The 22596-nt window shown below is 49.0% G+C and overlaps 1 protein-coding gene across 1 annotated transcript; it reads right to left on the bottom strand.

Annotated features, from left to right (window-relative positions):
* Nucleotides 1-8884: 8884 nt before the first annotated feature.
* Nucleotides 8885-21940, bottom strand: LOC125950467 (trithorax group protein osa-like). The gene is made up of 4 exons (XM_049678474.1): nt 21903-21940; nt 13392-13728; nt 13000-13321; nt 8885-10018 (listed from the first exon to the last, which is right to left on the bottom strand). The coding sequence occupies exons 1-4, from the start codon at nt 21903-21905 to the stop codon at nt 8902-8904; spliced, it is 1779 nt and encodes a 592-aa protein (XP_049534431.1). The 5' UTR covers nt 21906-21940; the 3' UTR covers nt 8885-8901.
* Between the last annotated feature and the right edge of the window lie 656 nt (nt 21941-22596).

Below are 22596 nucleotides of genomic sequence, written 5' to 3'. Positions count from 1 at the left end.
GACGTCGGATTGATTCGACACTCTCATGACAATGTATCCGATCTTTGTGTTATTGAATATGTTCACTACGTAGGGAACGGGCGCATCCAGCTTTACTAGCTGGCGCCAATCCTCCGAGACGGCAGCCGATGCTGGAGAAGATGTAGAATGCTCCTTAGCCTTCAGGTCATAGGGTACGGTGGTGTGTTCTTCCTTTTTAGTGCTGGGGTCCCTGATTGCTTCAAGCATCGCATCAGGGATCACTTTCTTCCGATACGTCCTACTACCGGCCGCAATCTGATCAACTAGCGAATCCAATTCGTGATGCTTACTATCGTTTTTAAGAACGTTCTGAATCGCTTCGCTCAACAGCACAGGGAACCACTTCCGGGCAATGGCTCGTGCATTGGCGCGAGAAGATTTAGTTGAGCTTTCATGTCGACTCGGGGTCGTGGAACTGTTATCAAAAGGCACTGTTGTTGGTCGATCACTTGTCACTTGCGCTGCTTTTTTATTCAATAAAACATTGCCAATCTGTTCCGGAACCTTTTCCGCTTGTCGGCTACGGTGCAGTGCTTGATGTTGTGCCATATCGAGAATGGTTTTCAGATGCTTCGCCAGTTCGTCCGACGATGGCCCATTATCGGAAGGATGTAAACGTTTTGGATCCCGTGCACCGCGAGGACGATAGTGTTGGCTTGGGTTCGGTCTCAGAAGTCGCCTGGCGATCGGCATCACTTCCTCGGAATCGTAGTCGTCGATCAGGTACGGTTGCCGTGGTAGAAACTGTGCGTGGCAACCGATCAGTGTAGCACACACAATAATCAATATCTGGAGCAAAAGTACACTATTTGTCGTCATTTTCGGCGGAAGTTTTGGCGGAAGTAACTTCCACCTCGAACTCAAGTACCGCAAACCTTTAGCACAACCTGTAACTTCGAAATGAGTTGGGCCTGGAGGGTACCTTATACTTAAATAGCTGCATGGTGTGGAACCGTTTGGTTTTGAATTTCGGAGCAACTGGCGGCACGTACCGCTGTTTGGTTGTTTATTTGTGGCTCCGCTAAAGGCGGCAGAAGACACCGAGAGTCCGGACATGTCCGGACAGTGCATTAAGTAGTTTATGTTATAAGAACAGCACTGCGACCACGCATAGGAAACGTTAGGTTGCGTGATTCTTTTTTTCGAAAGTAACTTAGTCTTATTACGGTAAGGGTTTGGCGAGGTTTATGAAGTGCGTCGCCGCTTCTCGGCATTTCCACGTAAACGACCTTGGGTATGCGGCATGATTGCGACACACATTACACAGAATGTTGCTGTATGTAAGAGAAGAATTACAAACAAATAACTAAAACAAGATCAAGGCAGAGAAATAAAAAAACAGTTGGTTTGGTTTCTTGGTGATTCATTGTAAACTCTCGAAACGAAATCGAACAACTAAAATCGCACCAACATGATGATGTTTATTCATGACCTTTTGCCAACCACGCGGGAGCTTTTCGTAACGTTTCACGAATTTCGACTGAAGAAGCTACTGGGAAATGTGCTCGAGACGATTGGAAACACTTAACGTAACTCCGGAATCACGTTGAGGGTCGTCGTGTCGAATGCTGACGACGGCTGCAAATCGATTCGAATCGTGTGCGTGCATGCAGAATTCGGCCCCCTCTCGGCGTTGGTGAAAATTAATTTCCAAATTGCCGTGTGACATCGCATTAATTCCTGCAGCTCAGACCGCTAAGTGCTTTTTCACGTGCTCGCGAGGGGTTTCACACACACATATCGTCGCCGTCTGTTGAACTCCGTCGGTTGCGCTGCGGCCGCACGCTGGCCTAATTCAGTTTTTGACCTAGCGGACGCCTAGCGAGTCCACGCAATGCGCAATGACCATGCGGTGGCTTCCCTTCCGGCAAGCAGTGCGCCCAAAGCCATTGGCAACGACTTTTTGCGCCATTTGTTTGACCTATTGCGTGGAGGTCGTGGCTGGCTGGCTGGCGTGTGTAAGAGCCCACACGCACCGACCAATCAAGTAGTGAAAGAGGAGCTGTGAGGAGTACGGAGAAAATAGTAATTCCCTCAGTGAAGCAGCTACCTTGGCAGCCGGCTGTTGGCCGGTTGGCCGGCCGGCCGGAGGGCTCTACAGCAGAAGCAAACGAAGCGCGAACGGAAGTTGCGCAATCGATCAGTAAGGCACGCTGCAGGGTGTCTGTTTGGCAGGCGCGACTGAGCGTAGTAGCGAGGAGTACAGACGCAGGAAGAGTGTGTGAAGTTAAAGGGAGCATCAGAGTTTTGAAAACGAAATTTGTAGCTCACCGTGATCAGGAGAAGTCAACCATTTGCTTTCCTGCGGTTTTCGCGTTTTCTGACTTCCGAAAATCAACTCCAGCCGGCGGCTAGAAAGGTGTTGCGATCTCGATTAGCATAAGAGCCTCTCGAGGGGATCCTCCCGACGTCGCTCATACCCCGAAGCACCTGCTAATGAGTAGCCCAGAAGAGGTTGCGAATGAGAGCGAAATGGACCGCTTGTGGGGCTATTATCAAGAATAGAAGGCGACACGAAATGTGATCCGCTTCCTATATCCTACGCTGTCATGGAAAATTGTATAAATTCCACTCTTCACCGCACGCTAATGACTATTTTATCGTTGCGCATCATTCCAAATTGCTAATGAAATTGTTCGTTTACCGCTTCATTGTTGATCGTTAATGTCTGATTAAACACGGAACGGAACTTCCGATTCATACCGTGCTTCATCCATCGATGCGTAACAGCATCGTGGCGTACACTACGCCTGGGGTGTGCGAACGCGTGGAGAATGGGTTAGTAATTTGTGTTTGTGCATAGGTTTTTCATATTGCTTTTCGTTTACTCGGTGTATATTGTGGCTTGTTCCATCATTCGCCTGTTTGAAAGATATGGTTGGAACTCACGAACAGTAGTTAAAGGCACATTCCTATTGACACCAAACGTGCCACCATTGGTTTGGTGGGAAATAAAGTTCGGTTTGAATAAAATTTCAATAAAAAAATCCCCCAAGAAGGAAACAAGGAAATGCAAAGTTGCTCGGAGGCTCGGTGAACTCATTCATAAAACGACATGTTAGCCGTTATCATTCCATGTTTACTGCCAAACGATTTAAAAATCTCGCAGATATCTAGATGACGTCTGCGGTGGTTAGCGAGCCAGACTTGTAGCCGGCGACCAGGCCTACTTGATATCATAACGCCACCTGCAACTGGTAATCCGGGGTCCGGATTAACCAGTATTATAACATCGAGTGAAATGTTTTTTCAAAACTATTCCGGGGTGTGGTGTGTCTGTAACAAACCGACATCCCAACTGTACACGAGTTGGCCAAGCTGCCTTACATCTGTCCACTCGGACTGCCTTGCCTTAGGCCGTTATGTGTGGGCTGTGGACACCGGCGGGACGGGGGAAGACAGTGTTCTGCAAAAGACGTGAGGTTAACCGGCACGCGCTACCAACGAACTGCTAAACATCACGCACATAATATTTAGTGACGGAAATTGTTGGCACTGGTGGTGCTTGGCGTCGCTAAAAACTTCCTGTTCCAGCTGGTAACGGAGTGTCGTGAGTCGTCCAGCCTTACGCCTGCAGCAGACTTTTTGGGGGGAAGCAAAAGAGATAAGCACTCACGTGGCCTCTGCAGCTCTGATCCCTTTGCCCAATCAGATCATCGCGGCGTATAAGTACGTTCGATGGTAGACGCCCTCCCCAGGTGTCGATTGTAGCCCCTGTGACCACCAACGGTCATCACGGGAGAAGAAAGAAAAATCAAATCGACCGACGATGTGGTCAACAGCGAACGCTCGCATAACCACCACCGTCGATCCGTCGATCCATTTATCTTTCCGTTGGCATCTTCGCGCACAAATTGATGATTTTTAGTGTGAAATTGCTGTGAACTAAGAGAGTGCAGTGGCGGGCTGGCACTAAAGACGTGGTGGCCACCGCTGCCCCCACGGCGAGACCTCATCGATCGAGCCGCGATTCAACGCAGCGCAAAGGCTCTTCTGCGGTGTGCTTCTGCTGTGGCAGTGTGTTATGAAAACAGTTTTCCCCGTGGCGCCGACAGCTCACCACGACACAGAGCGCGGTGCGCGATATGCGATGCCGCTTGGCCACGCACCGCCATCAACGCGGTTCTTGCGAGGCCATCATGGGGTGAGATTTTTTGTAAAACATTTTCCAGATTAGTAAGTCAGTCGGAGGTTGGAGGGACTACTGGGGCCGGTCGGGTGTCTGTTGGCTTACATCATTCGAATCACGAGAAAATGCATCGCAAAAGTCCATCATCGACGTCAAAGCACCCCTTCAGTTCTGATAGTTGTCGCTCGACTAGGGGTGACTTGTTGGCTTTTAATTAAACTTTGGTTCAAGCTGTGCTCCTGGAGTGTTCGTGGTATGATTGAATCGGACTATAATAAATAAACTTCGAAAACAGTTCTCTGAGGAATATCGGCAAATGTCTTAGTTTTAAACTTTTGCAAATATATCGAGTTTAAGCAAGCAAGGAATGATTATCAACGGAATAGCACGGGATGCATTTATATAATCACATTGATCCACCTTGATTGGTCATTCTAATCCCTGAAAGGTGAAAGTAAAACAGAAACAGCACAGAAACAGCATAAAACAAATGTAATCACGTATTGCTTCGCTTTGTGGTGCACCCGGGGCAGTAATTTATTCAACGAGCAAGCATAAGAAAACGATCATCACAGCGGTGGAGATGCTCGCTGCTCGTTGCCCTGTAGAGCATCTCTACGGGGATAAACGATAACTACGCCAAATGTACATCGATGGTGCGATGGTGTAATGCAAACATCTAGCGCCTTGCCGTTGCTGCCCGATGACGCTTGATGAAGGTACATCGAAAGGTTGTATCGAATCGGTTAAAGTACAGGACCAGTTTTCCGACGAAGAACACCATCAAGCACTAGAGCGGTCCGAGGGTTATAGACTAAAGCATCGGCCCTTCTCACACGCGCCTGCGAGGTGAAAGTGAGGATCGGCATGTCATCGGCAAAAGGCCAGCAATCCAGTAGCGCCGACCTAGGCCTGGAAGGTACCGACAAGCCCGAGTCGATTTAATCAACAAGCTCTTGTGATTGGATTTTCTACCGGATTACAAGACACGATGGCGAATGGTTAGCGTCGCATTTACAATTCAATCCCGACGAAACCGTCAATTTAGTGTACAGCATAGTGTGGTTGCTGGATGAAGAACATGACGATCGTTGTTGACGTTGAAGGAACACCTTCAGTGCCGCGCTTTCGAGGTCCGACTAGAAAGGAAGTGTTTAGCTCGAGTTTGATGGCTCTCAACAAACGGACGGAACAAAAGCAATTTTACCAATCTCTCTTGGCAAGGTTAGGTATCACGTTTCATCATGGCTGCCATTTACTAGGCCGAACCTTGATTGGTTCATTATAATCTTTTACCAATCGATCCGGATGATTTAATCAATAATCCCGGTGCAAGGTCGAACGGAAGCGCGAGCCTCACGTCTTGTGGCTCCAAGGGGCATTCCGAAATGGCGATGGCCATAAGGAAGCGATGCCAGACATCTGCAGCTGCAACGCCTCAATCAACATGCATCTTGTCGGACAAATTAGTTTCGATCATCAGCGCGTCCGGTGCAGATTGGTGACGAATCATTGTTTGCCCTGGCCTACATTTGACGCATATGCGTACCGAACTTGATCTGTGACGTAATTAGACGTTCCTGGGATTTATAGGGGAGAAAGTGGTTATCTCGCTGACCACAAAGACTCCAGTCTTTGTGTATTTCGGTGAAACCATGCGTTCGACGACGATGAGGATAAAACTAAATTGGGCCAACTGCGATGAAGTTGTCACACACGCATACAGCAGGTAAAGTTATGATATTCGTTGTCTAGACGATTGTGTGTTGCCTACTATTGTTGTGTCGCTTGAACGTGCCTTCGTGCACAACAGACTGGGTGGAGGGGATCTCATTCATAGCGAGGATGAAGACAAATATCCCGAAAGGAAGGGAAAAGGTGTCTTAATGACAACATTGTGAACCGGCATCCCGGGCCCGTGTCGACCACATAAAACAGCCAACAGTGAGCAGCCAACGGATGTTGAGTTTCTATCGATATACAAATTCATGTTTCATAACCTTACATTCCGACGGTGTTACTGCGCCGGTGTGGCTTTCAGAGACCCGGTGCTCCAGATATCGGATCGGAACGGTTTGCCACTGCCAATACGTGTGTCTTCGAGGCAGCGTGACGTCTCACGTTTGATCTTGATCATTGATCGTGATTCTGTGCCGGATGCAGTCGATTGGCATTAATTTGTATCCGTGGAGTAGTGTGGTGGTGGTGGGGGGTGGGAGAGGGGGGGGACTCTACGAGCTCTTAGCAGGTTTACGATTGTGCAAACGGTCGGGCACTGAGCAGCGCGCTCGCTTTGCTCAATTATTCTCGCAAAAAGGGAAACTAATTGCAACGCACCACAACGCACAGCATCGTTATGTCGCCATCATCGGCAGGTCAACGGTCGTTGGGCAAATCGATCGGTGGCTTGTTGACCAACGTGAACGTCGTTGGGCCGAAGTGAAGATGCCCAAATTGAAATTGACTGACCCAATGGCACTCCGTTCCGTTCGAACGTCAAGGGAATCCATTTTTTCCCTTCCCTCTCACTCTCCTTCTGTTTTTCAATAAATTTCGATCAGTTTAAACCCTTTTCTTGAATGCGAAAAAAAAACTCGAACCAACCAGCAGCAGCCTTCAGGCGTCAGGTGGCCATCAATGTAGTTCAAGGGTACGCCAAATCTGACTGACGCAGACGATGGGCGACGAACCCTCGTTTTGAACGCGCCACGCGTCTTTCTGAGTTATATGTTTACCCATCCACATACACACACGCGGCACACCACCTTTCGACCTGGGCTGGGGAATGATTATGACGATGCGATGGTTGTGATCATCGTGGACCCCGATGCCCAAAACGATGATGACGTTGGGAAATGTTTCTTTTAAATACAGGGTACCGGGGGACGCCAATGCTGCCAATCGTTGGTCGTTCGATCGATCGATCGATCGAGTAAATGTTTATGGTCGTCAAATTGATTTCCAACTATCCTCTGAGAAGAGATGATGCCAAGCAGTTTTGGATCTCATAAATATGAGAAATGATTATCCGCGAAACACATTCAACAACATTCATTTCGCTTTTGTTTGGCTTTTTAGCATTAAATATTTTCGAAAAAAATCTTTCTTTCTCAGGAACGGACATATGCTGGCCTTTTTTTTTTGAGGAATTTGCATCGCAATTCGCATCATTTCTTTCTGTCTAAAATATCGTTTTGCAATGCATCTCTTGGGATTTGCTTTTTTGCGGGCTCTCTTTCTCTCTACCCCATTTTTACTCGTTACGATCCCATTGAGGGACGCCAGTTTCAGTTCATCAGATTAGCCGCATCGCATGGTGCAGACTGGGCTGTACGGGTCTAGTCTCATCATCATCCGTGTCACCGATTGTCAAAGATGATCTGCGGCGCTTATCGTGTATCTCGGTTTTGCATTTTCACGTCACATCTCATAAGACGGCGGCGTGGAGAGAAGACGCGAGTTATGATAGGGGTAACGGGGAGTCTCCTCCCTCGAAAACCAAGGGGGTCATAAATCCGATTCGCATCATCCATCGGACCACTGAGGGATTCTCACGGTTTTTGTCAGTGTTCCCCGTTCCCCGGGAGGTTTTTCTTTTTAAGGTGAGTTCGGCTGGTCAATTAAACGGTTGTGAAATAATAAAACGGTAACGGTTCGCTGACCGTTGCACGGTTGTTGAGCTCCCCCCTCCCTCTCCCACCCCTCCGCCCTCCCACTCCCTCGTAAGCTGCCCTGTAAAGTGAAGATGAGTGTGAAATGGTGTGGAAGGTGTACCAGTTGCTTCGCTCACTTCTCGACACGAGTGTCTCTTCGGTCACCATTCGTCGTTGTGTCCTTTTATGTTTTGACTAACATTTGCAGGCCCTCTGGATGCCAAATTGAAATCCGACCAACCCTCCCCACAAAACAACGGGTCTGCGATTCCGGTTGTGGCGCTTCGTCGGTGGCAACGGTTGTGGTGCATTGCATAAGGGTACGGACGAGACGGGAGATGATCCGCGAAAGAGATTATTCTTTGCGACCGAAAATCGCGGCATCGTATACGAAATTGCACATTCGCCGGGAGAGTTGGGGTGGTGGGTGGGTGGTTATGCGAAAGCGTATACCGTAAAGCTAAAGCCAACGGTACAGGTGACGTTGGTGGTGTAAAAGTCACCAGCGAAGAGTCATCGCAATTTACCCAACTTTATTACACTCTCATCTCCCGATAGCAGGTAGGGCGAGTAAAAGGTTATTAGCGTTGTTTGCACAACTTTGGGACAAGCTTCAGTGAGATTTTTCGGAGGAAAACAGCATCGTCATATGGGAAACTTGAGGCTTTGGACATTCTCTGGACACCCCCTTTCGCAGAATCGCAGCCGCATTGTTTAAAGAGCTGCCTTTACCTTTACAAACATTACCTTAGATGCTACCAACAAAGTTGCAAACTGTTTGAACAATTTAGGAAAAAAAATGTTTTAAAAATCGTATCATCGATCAAAGGTGGCTTAATTACTATAGCAAATATAATTGATGTATAGCGTTGCTCCGACTACTTTGATATCGAAAAATGAAGAGGCGAAAATTACAAATATATTATTATCCAAAATGTGTATTAATTCGGCATCTTAGCATGCTGGCGGTTTTTCTTTCAACCGATTTTACTACGGTCCTTGGAGATGAAAAGACGAACCCTCAACGAGTGACAACAGTGTTTATTAAACCTAAATAAATTAACGACTATGGAAATCGGAGAATAGCGCGTCGGCCACTCAGGGAAGGGGCTTCGATGGCTGCAGCTTGGTAGTGGCACCACCGAGTGCTGGTATCTTCGGCAGGAAACCGGCCACACTGAACAACGCCGGTGATCGCTTGTACTGAGCGGACGTCTTGGTGAAGGCTAGTGGAACCGAGTAAGCGATCGTATTGTAGGCCGGAGCCGTTGCTACCGGACCCAGTGGTCCAGGGGCGGCTGCATGCGCAATCTGTGGCGCTTGCTGGTGCTGATGACCGAATGGGATTGGACCAGCGGCCGGTTGAAGGATGGTCGTATGCAAGGGATTGACGGAATACGCATGATGTTGCTGCTGATGATGAGGATGATGATGATGATGAGGACCAGCAATGAAAGGATAGCCCGGCTGATAGAAGGAAACGAGCGCTGGACGATGTTTCGGCACGAAAACGGGTTGGTTCTTGTGAAGTTGCAACGCACTCGGTACGTACGAGTCCAGCAGACTGGTCGGTGGACGATGCTGCACTCCGAAGTAGTTTAGGATTCCATTGTTTGGATGGTTCAAGGAAGGATAGACCGGGGATGGTGTATGCTGTGGCACGTGCTGTGTCTGTGGAAAATGTGGCCCCGCAAAGTGTGCATGTCCTTCGTGATGTGGCAATTGTTGTTGAAGGTGGAATTGAGGCACCCGGTGAGCCACTTGCTGTTGTTGATGATGGTGATGATGATGATTGTGAAGTGGTCCGATGAAGGTGTGCTGTGGAAGGTCCTTGTTGTATGTAGGAGACGGCAACGGTGCTGGCAGATCGTGTGAATAGTAAATCGGTTGCTCGATACTCTTTACGATGGAAAACTCAGACGAGGGCGATTGGTGGCGTGGTGGGGCCGGTGTAGAGGACGGAGCATAGACGATGTCCGGTGTCGGTGAGGTAGACTGGGTTTGTGCGGCCGGATCCGAGGGAATCGAGTTTACTGGAGGTGCAGATGGTGACTGTGCTCCAGTTTCACCGTGAGAATAGGTTTCGATATGGTTGTCTGGATCGTTGACGTATGCAGCCAGCTGCTGAGCGGAATGCGGTGCCGACGATGGTACTTCGGATGGAAGATGCGATGGTTGCTGCTGGTAGTACTGGGTCGGAATCATGATATAAGCTCTGGAAAGATAATTTGGTAAAATAAAATGAGAAAGTGAGTGTTTGGCTTTTGCATAATAACATTAATTTCTGGCGCATTGCAAGAAGTGAACGAGGGAAAGGTAACTACGACCATGGCTGGCTTGTTTCCGACTTTAATCGAGAACAAAATCAGTGAACTATGCTCAATCTAAGCAGTCTGGGCAGTTGTAAAAAGCAAAAAGCCTTTTCATCAGCAACGCTTGCTGTGATTTACTTGAGATGAGTTAGTAGCTCATTAGTCATGATGCTTTTCGATAAGATTCGTCCGCATATCTATGCAAGTAGATGATAACAAGTTGAATAATAATGGAACTGACACAGTTTCATTTCCAAAAGACAACTGTGTCTGCTGTCTCTACCACCGCCAGGCTGCTGCTGCCTATTGTTTGTGACTACTAAAGAGAGTGGCTGAGGAGTTGCGTGTCATCAAACGGCACAAAATCGAATGTCGTACGATGACACAATTGTATTAAATCCTGACACCGTGACGACAGCAGGCTTCGTCCCTCTTCAAACAACAATGTTCCAGCCGCGCTAGAACATTACGCAATCCAAAAACCATCGCGAGGGCACCGAGCAAGTGGCGTCAATGTCATAATGTACCGCGAGATCATATCGTATACGTACGTACGTCGAAGCATCGCATCGCAGGAGAAGGTGTCAAAACTCTCGCCAAGACAGCCGCCACCCAACGGCATGATGATGGACGGATGGACCGATCACCAACGGCTACACAACGACAAATGCTTAGTCATCGGGAGTCACTGGAAGTGGCTGCGCATGGTGTTGGTTGGTGGCATAATTACATTAGCCCAGAATTAGATTAGCTAATGTTGCACTTCGGTGCCCGTGTGTTCCATTGTGTCGCGCCCCTCATGAGATGCGCTTGTTGGGTATCCTGGGAGGTAGTGGATGCCAGTTAGCACCTGGCAATGCCCATTAATGACACCAATAACGGGCTGGCAATTGAATCCGGCTTCGGCGTCAACGCGGCCCGGGAATCGTGGCTATTTACTTTATGATCAACGTTTTCCCGGGGTTGACTCGCTGGGACTGGCCTATGCTGCAATTATCGCAGCGTGATGGCCACACTAGGTGCGAGCGCGCGCTGGAGGTGGCCAGACGTTTTGAAACAAGCGACGCATTGATTCCACCACCTTTCCCGCCCCCCAAAACGATCCGTTTATCTGTGATCAACAAACGAAATTAGCAATTACCGTTGGAGGAGTTGGTGGGTTGCGTCTTACATAAAAAAAATACTCGGATCCAACTTGTTTTCCAGACTAGACAATGCTGAAAAGTGGAGGTGGAAGCGGCTGATGAGCAACAGAAGAATACAGTATTAAAACGCTCATTTTGGCCCTAAAACTGGACCATTAACAAATCGGTTGGTTTCTATCTCCTTTAATTGCTTCTCTTCTCCTTTCACTGAATAGCGTTGGCCAATGCGTGCCATTGGCACACGCCGACCATAAATTCGCTGCCACGGAACTGATGAATTCGATGAAATGCGCGGCCAATAAATCGATTCGACTTCGAGTAACAAATACCATACACCGTTTAAGATCGCAAGCTCAGCTCTGCTCATCATCATCATCATCAGCCATGTGCAATCAATCATCGGACAATTCTTCCTCGCTGATCGCGATCGCTGTGTTTCACCTTCAATCCCGGAGCATCCACGGAGAAAACACATTCACCAAAACACTCCACGGGGTGCATGGGGCGCAATCGTAAATGCAAAGATCCCACTCCCTGAGGGGCTGCGGCTACTGGAAACAGGAGCGCGAGTGGCGAAACGCGTTGGACGACGGGAGGGAAATGTAATAACATAATCGATAGCGTGGACCTTACGCAACGTATTTCAGGATTGTGCGCGCTGCCCAAGCCATTGATGGCGGGATTTTCCCCCGTTTTCGATTCAAGGCCTATAAATGGGTGACTCCCAGGCGGCACACGGGCAAATGTAGCGAAAGTGACGGAATAGCTCGTGCAGGATGTGAATGTTAAGACGAAATGGATTTGCGAAATGCTTCCAATCAGTCTTCATTAAATCTAAGTGATTAGAAGCCGCACTAAAGGGTGTGATGATCGTTTCGTAAGTAGCAGATAGCATTTGCGAATCAATCGAAGAGCTTAAGCTCTCTCTAATGTGACAAAACGAACCGATGAAACGGGAGTAAATGATACTAATTAGCAGCGATCATCAAAAAAAGGGAAATTCCAAGCCAATTCCACAGCTATTGGATGGATATAAATGCAATAAACAAAGTCGGCGTAACTGTCATAAAATCGACTGGTGCCGTCAACCTCGACGATAACTCTACTTCCGGTTTCCTATCCCATCCACTTACATAAAACTCTTCCAATGATGAGGAATGCCCGATGACCACCGTGAAAGTGTTTGGATACTTAGTATCTTTGCTACATTAATTTAATTACCCATTTTGCGCGGTATATCAAGATTACGTTACACTCGTTGCGCCCGATTGCGGGAACATAAAATTGACCATTTTATGCAAATGCCGGTGCCGAACCTGTTCGTCAGGTTGTGTGACCATAACGAGTTTCGTTCGGTTGGAGTCAATTCAAGGAATGGAATCAATGGGAACACTGTTGCAACATTCGTGATCATTGCAAAAATTGCGTAAATTGTTTCGCTTATTGGATTACTGGATTTGCAGATCGATACTAGCGACCCTCATATATCTGTGTCCATAAGCGATTCGAGAAATGTCTCCCAATCGAAATCAAAGATCAAAAGGAAATGGTCACGCACACGACGTCCATGGCAAAAAGGTGGAAGATGTCACGGTTAATGGCAGGAAGCCAGTTATGAAGGTTAGGGACAGCGTACACCTCGAGTGTCGTCGTGTTGACATTGAAAGAGAGGATGGAAACAAAGATAGTAATCCTATCTCATGCATGCGCGGTCCTTGAAGCTTCCGGACTAGACTTACTGGGAATTTTGTGGCAGAATGTGAAGCAGCGATTGAGGTAGACTGCTCTGACCGGAAGCATACTGCATCTGCTGCTGTGGTCGTGCCTGGACGTAAACATATTGAGGCTGTGGGGTAAGATAGGGAGAGGATGGCGCACTACCACCGATCACGGGCTGCAGGAGCGATTGTCGCGATGGAACCGTATACGTCGAATGATCCTCATGCACCTGTGGAACAGGTTGTTGTTGCAGTTGCGGTTGATAATGCAGAAACTGTTGCGGTTGTGGCTGTTGCTGTTGCTGCGGTTGATGATTGTAGAATTGTTGAGGCAGCGATTGTTCTAAAATGGAAGCAGAAAACGTCTCTCATTAGAAGTGATCTCACGATCTAGTGATCGATCGATTCCTTACCTTTCGTGTAGGTGATCTGCTGTGGTGCCGGAAGCGGAGTCACGTATTTAACGGCGCTATGAGCTGCCGCCGTGCTGCCCGGATGGTGCTGGATCTGCAGCGAGTAATGGTTGTTGCTTTGCGTCGAGCTAGCTCCAAGCTGTTGCTGTTGCTGGGCGATCGCTTCCTTCTTGAACACCTGCCGCTCACTGTTTAGATTGTCGCGCTCAATGTCTTCGAGTTGCGTTGGTCGATTCGATGGAGATGGTGGTGGATCGTGGCCCGCTCCAACCACAAAAACCACGGTCTGCAACAGCAAACAGCTGGTGATCAACCCCACGATCGTTGGCACGCGCATCTGAAAAACGTGGAAAAGCAACAACAACATTACCTCTCAAGTTATGTTCACTCCGACACCGACTTGCACCACTTTTGCATGCAATATGAACTAATAACGATGATGTTTTTTGCGCCTTAGATACCGCAAACTTCTTCAACGCCATATTGCCAAAAAGTATGCAATATGGTCGCTTCGCTACCGGCTTGTAAACAGCATTGCATTCAACCGCAGAGAACGCGATCGTGATCGCGTTTGCTGAGAGTCAGCACTAGCGGTTAGCGGTTAGACATCGCTGCAAAAAGTGGAAGTTTTGAACATCTCTGGGCCATTCAGACCGTGAAAAACTGCAGCAAGATCTCTAAAATCCCTACAGTTACAACGCAACTACATCGCACCGGCTCCAGCGACAAATGGCAATGGATTCGTTGCTAACTTTTCGACCGATATTGCATCACTACCAGCGTTGCTTCCCACTAATTCTGTTAACAACTGATTCAATAATCTATGTGAGTATCATATGATGTTATTGACGGATTGTTTTCCGTGTTTTTTATGATGGTTATGTTGGTACGAATAGATACAGTTTCCTTGCTTACATTTCTTTTAGTTAACTGTTCGCGCTCATATGACGGCCGAGGTCGATGTCGCGATCGTCATCGCGATCAAGAAAGGAAATACGTTCGAATCAGGTTGGTCACGCTGAGGGGTGATGCTGGAGTCAGGAGCAGCACGCACGCACGCACGCACGCACGCATTCCGCCTGATTCCGGCTCGCACACGGCACGTTAAGTAGTGCGTTTAAGGAGTGATTAGAGCGCGCAGTCCAGGATTGGAGCATGACACCTTCTCTTCATAAAAAAAAATTGTCTTGTCTTCCCTCCCTGCTTGCCAGTGCCAGTGGAGGCCAGTCAACCGATTATGAGGAGGAGGAGCGCTCAATTGGAAAGCCCATCGGGGAAAAGAAAGTGGAAAATTAAATAACATCAGTCAAGCCGTGTCACCAGGCAGGAGGCAGTCCGTCCGGCGGTGCGTGGAGGGCACTGGTGTTATGGTAATAGCCAGCAGGGGACAAGTTAGATGCCCTGGCGCACTAGCGTGGCGTCAGCGTGCACTGAACCAGATTACCGCAGAGACGATGGAGTTCCGCTCGGAACTGGTGTGGTGGGGTTGGGGATCCGCAAGCGCAAGCGACTCCTAAACAAGCTGGCGTTAAATCGCTCTCGGGTGTTTGTCGTCTGGCTGCTGTGCCAGGAATGCTGCTGCACCGGAGGTACTCAAGACGGTGATGATGATGATGATGATGATGAAGATGATGATAAGGGATTAAGATGACGCGATTAGATTAGGGGCAAAAGGCATGTGGCATTGAAATGGGTTATTAGTCTGGATCTTGATGAGCAATTTTGAAATTAATGGTCGGCGTTTTTGTTTCCCGCGTGGCTGAAACGGGGAAAAACGAAGCGATTTGGCATGGCCACGCCAGCTCATCGGCAAGGCGTGACAAATTGCCAGCTGGCCCTGGCCCTGGTCAGTACTGTGCTGCTGCTGCTGCTGCTGCTGCTGCTGCTGTGTCAATACTTTCCTTAATTTCGTTGTAGCTACAATTCTCATATGCTCTCACTTTGAACATACAGCGCAAGATCCGGAGGTATGTTACCTTCTTGGAAGGCAAAAAGTAACATCCGGTGTCTGTCGCCTCGGTATGATACCGAGGATGATGAAGCAATTTGATGCGGCACAAAACACAAAAAACCATGTCCACGGCATAAGCGCGCCATCCACACACTTTAATCAATTTAAGTGAAAGAAATGGAACGAAGCAATGGGAGGGAGGGAAAAAACATGAACCTGCCTCCCTTTCCGACGCTTCCGGTGACACCGACGACAACCACGACGACAACAACGTCGCAGAGAGAGGTAGACAGAGAGGACAGAGGCTTAACATTATGGACAACAGTTTCGGTGCGTACATCAGTCGCTGTCAATGCGAAAGCTGTCGAAATGGTCAAGAAACGGTCGCATTGAAGGGCGCTGGCCAGTGGCCACTGAACAGATCATCGTGCTGCGCAGTAAAATCCATCATCCTTCACCTCCTTTTCCTCTTCCCTTGTGAGGCTGGTATGTTGGAGAACAAAACAAGTCATCAAAATCCGCCGCCGCCGCCGCCGCCGCCGCCGCTGCTGCTGCCTGTCGATGACGCTCGAGCGCAAATAAACAAAGGTTTCATTTCACCTTCACCGAACCGCAGTGGGTGTACGCGTTATATGTGAGGGGAAGGTGGAGCTCAAAAAGGAAAGCGATTATCCCGTAGACCAAGAAGAGGTACACGGTCAAGAGGTACATTACGGCATACTATCCGGGGTGCGCCGGGGTTCGATCCGATGATCTGATTTATCAGGTGGCGGCCCACGTCACGTCAATGATCGTATAACACACACACGCACACACACACACAAACGTGTTGCGATCCCAAAATGGGACGCTGCTGCAATCGCTGACTATGCTTTCACGAGCTGAACCGCTCCGGCACTAATGACAACGCGGCATTGTCATTAGCACGAATTATGCGGCTAGTAGTATTGGTCAGCGTTCCCAAACCAGACCAGACCACAACCAGGACGGGTGCAGCAAGGGCTCTCCTCTCACGACGGTACCTCGACCTCGTTGAAATGCCACCCCGCGTCGATGTGTTGCTGATCGGAAATTACATGCTGGCCTTCGAAACGACCGAAAACCGTGATGCAAGATTGAAAGTTCGCTGCGGCTCCCGGTGTGATCCCGTCCCAACACGTCCGGCCGTCCCTGGGATCCCTGGCCCGATCCACAATCACAGCGTACGCCTGGACTTAACCGGACGGACCATAAAGAGCTAAAGGATAATCGTTTTGCTTGCATTTCGATCGATGATTGGTGGTTTGGGGGTCACTTGCGGAGTTACTTTTACAAAGTACCTTTGTGTGTGTCTGTGTGTGCCGCAAAGCTCATAAATGATCCTCGAAAGTTTCATGCGGTTTGACATGTGAGAGAGATGTGTGTGTGTGTTCCATAATTCAATCAACATCCTTTATCTTAAGCAAACATCTCCAGGCGGTGAGCTCAAATAATAGTCTTGGGAGTGCGCAGACTCAACACCTCGAGGCAGGCGCGCGCCCGGGCACAGGGAGGGTTGCGCAGAGGTGCGTCCAATATTTATGACCACCGCGGGTCGAGCAACAGAACCAGATCGAGAGTTGGGTTCGATAAATTTTCCCGCCTTTTTTCCAGATCAGAGGTCGCGCGTCGAGTCGAGTCGAGCGCCGATAACGGAACAGCTAAACCGATCCAGTGCAATCGCAATCGACCGACCGGACACACGGTTGGGGCCAGAATTCCAGATCAAGATCGGTCCGACCACTTTCACTTTTGCTTCCCGTTTCGATCTGTCATGGGAAGGGCTGCTGCTGCTGCTGCTGAGGGAGCTTGAACCTTGAGGGTTGGTAGCAGCAGCAGCAACAGCAACAGCAGCACTGCGGCTCGAGGAAAACCCCAAAAGCTTGGCCACAAAATGAAGGGGGAAAAAATGGGGGCCGCAGAATTACGTTACATTCGACCGACCGATCGATCGACGACCGATCGACCGATCGACGACCGATCGACCGATCGACCGAGCGATCGATCGACGAGCGTTTTTCGTCTCGCGATTGGCTCGCAGGTGCCATACGCAGGTCCATCGACCTGTTCCGGGCTGTGTGTGTGGCCTCGTCGGTACCAAGCGACCGGCACCGGCAGCAAATGTACTTTCTTCCTGCAATCACACCGCTCGCCTGCTTGTGATCGGTGTATGTGCTCCGCTTTCGTTTGACAGTTTTGCTCACTCGTCGCTCGCCGGGCCGGGTCTCTGGCTGGGCTCTGGTAAAGTAGTTGGCGCTGAGTTTTATTATTGTGGTTGCACTGGTTACTGAGCCTTTTTCTCCGGCGACTTCTGCTTCTTTTTCTTCCTCCATATCGGGGCAGAGGTGGCCGCGACCGTGTGCCCGAAACCTGTCCAGACACTGGCGCAGCACAAACAGACACTACAGAGAGCCCGGTTATTACGATTGCCGATTCAGTTCGCTGTACAGGAACAGGTAGTATCGAGCGGAAGTAACGTCGGCGACAGGCACGGGGAGAGAGAGAGAAAGAGAGGAGGGACAGGGCTCCAGTTTCCGCGGGGACGCAGTTAAAAGAAATGTAGTGGTGGAGCACGTTATCTCGAGAGAAAGAGAGAGAGAGAGAGAGAAAAAAAACCTTGTTTTGTGAAGTAATTTTTATCATCGTATTTTGCAATAATCCAGTCCACAGTCCGGTAGTTGGGTTCGGGCACGGATGGGCCCCGGGAAAACATTTTGTACTGTCACCACCACCACCACCACCACCGCCCGCGTATGCCCTGAGGCGAGAGTGCAATGCGGTAGTGTGCAGTGCAGCGCACGCACAACACAATGTTGCGCACCAGCCAGTCAGTCCATCACTTTCAATGCTGCGCGACCGAAGGGACAGGTTGCGTTTTAATGGTTATGTTTAGCGCGTCCTAACATGGCCCCGGGATTAATATCTTTCGCTGAGCAGCCGCGGGGAGGAGTTGTGCTCAGCTGCAGAGAGAAACCGCGTGGCGTGCGTTTCAATCAAAGTAAACATCGCTTTGACAGTTGACGGAAGGAGGTTTGTTGCGAACAAGATCCTGTTGTGTTTTTGTCATAAGATAGATATTCTCGAGTTGATAAAGTGACGCCTGTTCACAGTTGGTGGCAGCTTCCGGATCCGCGATTCTCAATTCCGTTTTCCAAAACAAAACGTCCAAGACGCATACGTCATCAACACACACACACGCGCGCACTGTCCTTGTGAAAGCCCTCATTAGTGACGGTCGGCAATGGCTACTAGTTAATGTAAAGATCATAACATTAAAAAATAATCTTCCAACAAGGGACTCACTGGACACACCACGGCAATGAGTCGCTTCGTCGGTTGGCTATTAATCATACGCTAAGCATTCCGGGCAATCAACGAACCATGAATCAACAAATTCCTCTCTACAATGCTACTCCCCGAAGCACCGAACGGATTGGCCACAACTGGCAATGCCATCGCTGTGTGTGTTGTTTTGTTATCTCCTACCGGATCCCTGGCGATCGTCGTCAGAAGAGAAAAAAAATGCAATTTAAATCCTTCGTCCATTTTGTGCGCAATGCCGCCGCCGCTGCCTGGCGGCAGCCTCCCCGAGCACCACACCGGTCGACCTGGATTGTGAAGTGAAATGCACGATTTGGTCTGGGTCCGAAATTGGTTGTCCATTCAATTTCATTAAAGCGAACCTCAGCACACTCCCCCTGGCCCCCCTTCCCCCTCCCCACCCCGGCCGGAAGAGCTGGCTGGCCGTTGTCTCGTGCTAGCCAGCTAATTTCCCTCCATTTGCGAATCTCGAAAGGAACGTGGGACACATCCGCAGGTCGTCGTCGTCGTCGTCGTCGTGGTGGCTGCCACATACCTTCGCACAAGGCGTGAAGCGAAGCGCACTGTTCGTTTCGATTCGATTAGAGCCTCGAACGCGCGCGCACGCGAGTGTCACTCACCCGCGGTGGGATGCTGCGTCACATGAGTTGACAGTTTGTCGAGGAGAAGGAGGAGGAGGAGGAGGAACGCGGACGAACAGATCCGATTCCCGATTGTTTTTTCCTTCGTCGTATTGCCGGCGTTGGCGCTATGATAAATGCCCCGCTCGATGATGACTGGGAGTGTTGTTGGTAGGCAATTGTTGGTTTTCTGTTTTGTTTTTGTGTCCACAGGAAGTGATCAAAGCAACCAGAGAGCATAAGAAAAAGTCTTCTTTCCAAATAGGTCTTGTTTGTGCGCAATGCTGCTGCTGCTAATGTTTAAACTACTCAATCAATCCGACAGGTGGAAAGTGAATTCCCCGTGAATTGGACGCAAATATTGTCGCAAAAAAAAAACACACACACACACACACACATACACACACACACACACACACACACACGAGCGCAGCGTCCCTCGTACAGCTTCCCCGAAGGACGCATTCCGCAGCTCATTTCTCGCAAAAATCTAAATCAAACGACTTCAATGCGTGTATGAGAGAAAATAAGCGACGAACGCACGGTGGCGCCCGCACCGGGGGCAATTACGGTCCTCGGGGGGATTTGCAACCGGAGCTGCACGCTGCACGCACACCAGGCAGTCGGGTAGACCTGTGGTGCGTTAGGTTAATCGATTCATTGCCATTATTATTTGTGATCGCGCGCGCGCGCAAAGCGGACACGGGATGCTGCTGCTGGCCGCTGGCAAAATGTGAAATTTATTCAAATTCCAACATCCGCAACGGATCGGAAGGGCCAAGCAAGCTACTCCTTCCTGTCTTAAGCAAGGTGCATCATGTTTAATTTTTATATCCAACATCAACGATGCTTCTCGCACTCACAGGGCAGTGATCCTGATTGAGTCGTTGTTCGTCTTCGTCTTCGCTTTCCTCGCGATTCCTCCGCTCGATCGAACGGAGAATCGAATCGTAAAGGTGTTGCTGGTGCAGCGTGTAAAGGGTGTTTGAGCAAATGATGGCGATCATTGGGCATCATAAAAGCGGAATTGATCAATGCAGGCAAAGGTCTCTCTTCCTTCTAGCGCTGCAATTGGTGCATGCAAACAAGGTGGTCATTCAAGGTGCCGGGCCGGGCCGGCCCGGGACGGACACGGGTCGGGTGGAAAACTCATGAGGAAAAGCGCCGCAATGGTTGACCATTTCATTCATACACCGTGGCACCATCGATGAAGGCAATGGTCATTATGAATGGCCAGCGACTTTGAACCGCCGGAGAGTCGGATACGAACGATCAGCCACAATCAATGGTCCGGAGCGATGCATAACGTGTGGTTTAACTGGCAAAAGGGACCAGCAACCAGAGGTTGTAGCGGCCAGCACCACTTTTCCTTTCCATTCGTCAATCATGTCTTCGCGTCTTTCTCTTCCTTATGGCCATCGCTCGTCACACAATCTGCCATACCACCGACGAAGGTCCGAAGATTGCCCAGCTATTTGTTTACTAAATACAGCGTGGAGAAGTAGCGATTTTCCTCAGTTTTCTTACCTCCAAGGTGGTGGTGGTAACCTTGGAGGGGGGGGGGGGGGAGAGGAAACTGTTTCGAAATTCATTACAGCGTTCAAATGGGGAATCGCTTCACTTGCAATCGATCGCACCTTCGCTCGATCGATCTGGTAATCTGCACACCGCAAATGACTAGCCAAAAACGGTGCAAAGTACCCATTTCATGTGGATCATCTTGGCTCAATTTGCAAACGGTAAGAGGTTGAGGAGATCTTCAAACGAGGCCCTGATGATCTACGGTTGATGATCTCTCTCAGGCCATTTCATCACAAAACCGTGAGAGAAGAAGCCAACAAAAAAGGGAAAATGCAAAACATTGTCGCTGTCTTGCTCAAGTAAGGCCCATAAAATGAGAGACATTAACGGTGCCGCACGGTCCCGATTTGGATCATAATTTGTAGTTGTTAATGACCCCCGGGGTCGGTTGGATCCTTTTTTTTTTTTGGTCCGGACAGGATCTTGCTCGCTTGTGTTGAGCAACAGTGGACAGGTTGGAGCCGCGTATTGCATAATCGATTGCAGTCACAGACAACGATCGTCTGGTCTTATTACCTTATCTTTGCTCTCTTTGCATCCTGCTCAACTCGACCTCGGTTCAACGGGGGCCAATGCAGCGTTTATCACGCCATTGGATCAGCGATCGTTGATTATTAAAGTGAAATCCGCGCCGCGATGCGGGCAACGGCGATGGCGTTGTATCGATCAGTCTGACGCAGATCGCAATTATGAGGAAACGGAAGATCAATCTCAGAAGGGATACTGACTTAGTAGGAAGTTTTGAATATTTTTAAACAAATGTTTAAACTCCTTAAATTCAAGAGAAAACTGATCGTACAATACGATACTTTTCATTTAAATAAAATTCGATTGCGAACTCCATGCAATATTTAAATGGATCGGAAATTTGTAGCATTTGTAGGGTTGTAGAAAGTAAAATAAAATCTTGTTTGAATGACCCTTGCAGCCTCATAAGCGATAGAACTAGAGTAGCGTAACACTCAATCATTGTAACTCACTTTAACAGTCAAAGTTAAAATCCACTTCGTTCGTACTCACCATTTTGAACACTCGCAACAAAACGTAATCCCCTTTCACTTGAATCTACCTCGATCCGGGATAGTCCAAATACTTCTTTCACCGATACTTCCTTCACAGTTCAAACACGCGCCGGTATTGTATGATCTTGGCACACCCGTCCCCCGTGCTTGGGTTGATCGCGATAAATGCTTAATTGTCACCAGCACTCTGCTCGCGCATAAACACACGCGCTTGTGTTTCTCACTTTCACCGGGTAGGCGCCTTGGCACCGTCGTCACCGTTGTTCATTTGAAATACTCCAAAATTGTCACGATAAAAACAGTTCACTCATATCGGCCGTCAGCAAAATCATCAAAAAGTGAATCACCGGATACCGGACACACACTCGCACCGTTTGCAAATTTAAAGTGATTTAAAAAAAACAAAACCCTCCGTGCACTTGACACTTGGCCGGCGCGTGGTGCTGCAATCCCGCCAACCGGTGCTACGATACTAAAACAGATCGCTAGGGCGTAGAAGCCATTTATATCCGTTCAGCATTCGCGCTCAACAGCAGCAACAGCAGGCTGTGGCCGAGATGTGGTTCGCGGTTTGTCTTTTGCTTTCTTCGGTTCCTCGCACACACACACACACGCACACACACTTTTGCTTTTACTCAACCGGGAACCTTGGCTCGGATCGACGGGCGCACATGTGCAGAATCGGCTTGGCC

This window comes from Anopheles darlingi, chromosome 2, assembly GCF_943734745.1.
Source record: "Anopheles darlingi chromosome 2, idAnoDarlMG_H_01, whole genome shotgun sequence".
In the NCBI taxonomy this organism is placed as follows: Eukaryota; Metazoa; Arthropoda; class Insecta; order Diptera; family Culicidae; genus Anopheles; species Anopheles darlingi.
Note: the sequence above shows the minus strand (reverse complement) of the source record. Positions and strands in the feature narration are given on the sequence as shown.